At 51.1% G+C, this 4,443-nt stretch overlaps 1 protein-coding gene across 1 annotated transcript; it reads left to right on the top strand.

Annotated features, from left to right (window-relative positions):
- The first annotated feature begins 631 nt into the window (after nucleotides 1–631).
- Nucleotides 632–1,180, top strand: LOC104495817 (chromosome unknown open reading frame, human C3orf70). Its single transcript, XM_010138874.1, has one exon. It carries the CDS (start codon nucleotides 644–646, stop codon nucleotides 1,178–1,180), a length of 537 nt encoding a protein of 178 aa, XP_010137176.1. The 5' UTR covers nucleotides 632–643.
- The last annotated feature ends 3,263 nt before the right edge of the window (nucleotides 1,181–4,443 follow it).

The raw sequence follows: 4,443 nt of genomic DNA, 5'->3' as shown, positions 1-4,443 counted from the left end.
CTTAACCAGATACTCAAGATGCCACAAGCATTTCTATGGCTTGGGAACTCCCTTACTTTCTGCCTTAACATTCTAATTGCAGTCATGTATGAACCTCTGGTTTATAATACAGAAAAACACAATTTAGTCCTCAGAAAAAAAAGAACATCGAAATGCATGCAGGGAGACTCATTGTAATTTGGAATACTAATAATAATACAAAATTTAGATCATTGTAGCAAGGATGTAAGCTAGAGCTGCTCTGCGTTCGGTGAAAAAAAAGAGTCTGAGCATCTTTTCCATTTTCTTTCCCCTAGAAGGGCATGCAGGCAGACTTGCCACCCGTCCCACCTCTGAGCTGTGCCCCTGGAGTTCATTTTCTAGAGCTAGTGATGTGCTATAGCTGGCCTCGAAGCAGGGGCAGGGCAAGGAACAGGTCTGGGGTGAGGAGGGTTATGCTTTCAGAATCAGAGAATCTGTACCGGGGAGGACTGAACACCGTGGGGCCACTGACAGCGGAGCAGCTGCTGATGGCAGGGAGCTGCTGGTTGTTCCTAACAGCCAAAGGCACGTGTCCTGTCATCAGTTTATTACTAACTTAACGCTAACTAACTTCAAATGCTGCTGCTCTGTTCTCCCCACAGGTAAATATGTCTATCAGCCCATGACGCCCGTGGAGCAGCTTCCGAGCACCGAGATACCCGTTCGCCCCTGGGAGTCCACAAACACCATCCAGATCTCCGTGTCGCTCACCGAACACTTTTTGAAGTTTGCGCCCGTCTTCCAGCCTCCTCTGCCCCCCGACTCCCCACAGTTCTGCACAATCGCAGACCTCTTCATTGACAATTACCGCGTGAAATGCATCAACGGGAAGATGTGCTACGTACAGAGGCAGCCTCCCCCCGTGCCCCACAAGGTAAAGCCCGAGGAGGTCCCTGTTCGCAATGCCTTAATCGCAAAGGAGAGCAATACGCCCAAACCAGACCACTGCTCGTCCCCTTCCAGCTCCGAGGACTCCGGGATCAATGCGGTGGGAGTTCACTACATGGAGTCGTGTGACGAGGACACGGAGGGGGTGGCCGAGCTAAGCTCGGAAGAGGATTACAGCCCCGATAGCAGCTGGGAACCGGACGAGTGCCCGCTCTTGTCACCCTCGCAGTGCGAAATGGAAGTGATTGAGACTATAGAAACCACTGTGTGATCGGGCAGGCTGGGATCGATCAGTCCAGCTCCCACTCAGTAAGGTTGCTTTTGTAGTATTTATATTTTCTGTTTTTTCTGACAATCCCTTTTTTCCAGTGCACTTGATATTTTGGATTCCTCATGGGAGTGCGGTCACGGGACTCACCCATTGGTGAACTAGCAGCAGCCTGATCAGATCTCCCATGTCTGCACGTAAGGTAGTGATAAATCTTAAGACTTTTATAGCTGAAACGGGCCCTTTTCCTGGCCTGGGTTACGTCATGTACTACTTCCCATACAAGGATGTGCCACTCCAGATGTTTCCATCTGTCAGGATGCTTGCAGAGGGCCTTCAAAGCACAGAGAGTGAGCCGGTGCAGGAGTCCTGCGAGCAGCGAAACCAAGTTGCCCTTACTCTTTCTCAAACAGCTACGCGAGGTGCGGCAACACGAGGCTCTTTCTGTCTCTGTCTGTCCTTACGCGTGGTCCATCCTTTTCCCTAGCGCTGGTGCGACCCTTCCCGAAGGCTGTTGGCACCACTCTTCCAGTGGGCTGGTGTGGCAGGATAGAGAATGCACAAAGTGCCTCCAACTTTTCTCCAGGCTATGCACAGAGCATCTGCTGAGTCAGGTCAGGCGCCGACATCTCTCGAGAAGAAAACTGTTGCTCTGGACAGGGGTCAGTTTCCTGGATCCAGCCGGTCACTTTTCTCTGCGTGGATCTCGGGAAGGGGATCTGGCTTTTGCAGCTCAGCAGGAGGGGAGCAGGCAGAGGTGAAGCACAGCCAATACCATGCTAGACTGGGGTGTAAAACGACAGGCGAAGGAAGCGACTACCTCCAAACGCGCCCTCAGCTTTGCCTGCTGCTTCCTCCTGTGCTGTTCGGTTCCCGACACGTGCACTCAGGACCAAATGGCCTCAGGGCCTGCATTTGCCTGAAGAATAACAAAATTAAAACAAAAAGTGTATCAGCCACACGACTGTGTCAGCAGAGCTTGGGGACAGTGTGGAGGTGCCTGGAGGAGGTGGCCCGCAGGCTCGGCAGTGTGTGTACTTGTTAAAATACAGCCCGAGGAAATCCTCGTGGGGGGAGGAAGCTTCGGCTCCTGCTCCTTTACGCCCAGTTGAAGAGCAGATTCTGAACAGGGGTTTCCTCAAATAGAGCGAGCTGTCCTGCTGGTGGTTTGGCTTCAGCCCTGCTCGACAAAGCAAAAGCGTCGCTCTCAAGACTTCAGACAGCTCGGATCAGCTGGAGTCAGCGATAACCGTGTTCTCAGCAGCATTACTGAATTTACTGGTGTATTTGCTGTTTATGTTTCAGAGTCCTTGGTGAATATGAGGCTGTATAAATGTGTACAGTTTAGTGACAGGTACTAGATTATAGTCCATGTTATAGGATGGCTCATCCCTCTCACTGTACCCTGACCACGCATCACTAATTTTATACAGTTTGTAATCAGTATCGTTAGGAAGCGTTTAGGCAGCAGTGTGTGTCTGTCACATGCGCGTGTGCTCCGAGTTTACCGTAAACGGTTATAGGGTAATACTGTACTTTTTAGACTAACACTTTCAGACAAAATAGGTTTTATAGTTTTGATGACCTACATAAAAAAAGGGCAGTGCTTGTTCAGTGAGGAACGTGGGCCATTGCATGAACATTCTCACGCGGCACCTGAAAATTTTCTGATTTTCTGAGAGGATTTAAACAAAGGCCGTAACAAAACTAAATAGGACTTATTTTTTAAGGGCGGGGTTGCCTTTCTTGGTTAACTAAGGTTTCTAACAACCTTTTAGTGTCTTTTGACCAGTCAGACACATTCCATAGGTAGAAGGAAGCATTATGTATAAACCGACAGCATTTATTCATATTTAATCTTTCAATGGTAATCTGAGTGGAGAGCTGAAAAAGCTCACCCTCGTGCCTGACCTGCCTGAGCGTTCTCCCCAGCGGTGGCTTCGCCCTCCCAGGAGGATGAGATGGGCTAGCAGATGCGTCCTCCTAAGGGACTAGAGGCACCGGGGCCTCTCCCGAGGACCCGGTGCTCCTCACCAGCTCTCGCTGCAGGCACTAAGCACAGGGAAGATCATCAGGACCCTCTGACCTGGCATGAGCTCACCTTGTTTGCAGGCAAGCAGGAGCCGTCTCCTCCTGCTGTTGGGGGCACTGGCTGTGAGCGCAGTGAAACTCAGTTGGGTATTTATGACCAAGACTTCCCGTGAGATCCTGTGGTCCTGCAGGTTCGTGTCACTGTCGTCAGGATACATTCTTAACTGTAAGTAATTAGCAATATTCACAAGCTGTGAGTGTCTCCTACCCAGGATTTGTTCAGATGTCTTAAGCACAATAAGCTGCCTCTTCCTTCTGTTGTACCTGTAAAAGGGCAGTGGAGCAGCCTGGAATGGGACAGGGCTACTTCTGGAGAGCATTTCAGCAGCCAGCACAGTGGCCGGTTTCTCACTGTGCTCCATCACGCACTCCAGTTCAGAACACGCTCCTCACAGAAACGTGGTTTCTTTTCTTTGCACAAACACTGGCGCAGACGTGCTGTATGAGACGTGTCCTGGGCTCGTTGCTCCACTCTGCCAGGTAGAGGTGTGTATATTTCCTCTTTAATAAAATACTAAACAACTGAAGTTCTGCTTGTCCTAACTGTGTTTTCCATACTGGAGTCAAACATTCTGGTATTTCCAGCAAAGGGTCACTTACGGCTTCAGATCACAGTAACACCCTGAAACAGGCATCCGCTGCTAGGCAGAGAAATGTAACAACGAGCAGGACCAGCCCCTCCTGAGCTTGGGCACCTGGTAAGTACTGGGGCTGGTGGGCATCCTCTCAGCCCAGTTCTCAGCCTCCTGTAAAAAAGCTGCCCGTCAGGGGAGTGGTCAGTCGCGAGCTCAGGCTGTAGCGCCTTCACTTACCTCTGACCAGGTTCACGTGTGGCTGCAGGCTGCAAACTTCCGTCTGAGGCACTATTTTGTAGTTCTTAATGCTAGTGGGAAGGAGGTGAGCACAGCGGGCATGCTGCGCCCCAGGGTGCACGGCTGGCACTGCTCCCCAGGTCTGCACAAGAGCTGGCACTTTTGTGTTCCTGGGAGGCAGCAGTGCTGCCCCAAACTGCCACCATTCAGTGAGAGCTCCGTGTGGACCAGCCACTGGCTCTGGACATTGTTCTGTGTGCGTGGTGCTGCGTTGCCCTGGGAGTGGCTGGGACTGTCGGTACGGTACTCTGGAACACCCAAGTTCTAGTGACAAAATGAACAGGGGGGGAGAAGCGAGATCAT

Source organism: Buceros rhinoceros, unplaced genomic scaffold (assembly GCF_000710305.1).
Source record: "Buceros rhinoceros silvestris isolate BGI_N320 unplaced genomic scaffold, ASM71030v1 scaffold10430, whole genome shotgun sequence".
In the NCBI taxonomy this organism is placed as follows: domain Eukaryota; kingdom Metazoa; phylum Chordata; class Aves; order Bucerotiformes; family Bucerotidae; genus Buceros; species Buceros rhinoceros.
The sequence above is the reverse complement of the archived record's forward strand: the minus strand, read 5'-3'. Positions and strand labels throughout refer to the sequence as shown.

Coding starts and splice junctions, on each gene's coding strand:
- LOC104495817 (XM_010138874.1), top strand. CDS start 644: ATGACGCCCGTGGAGCAGCTTCCGAGCACCGAGATACCCGTTCGCCCC.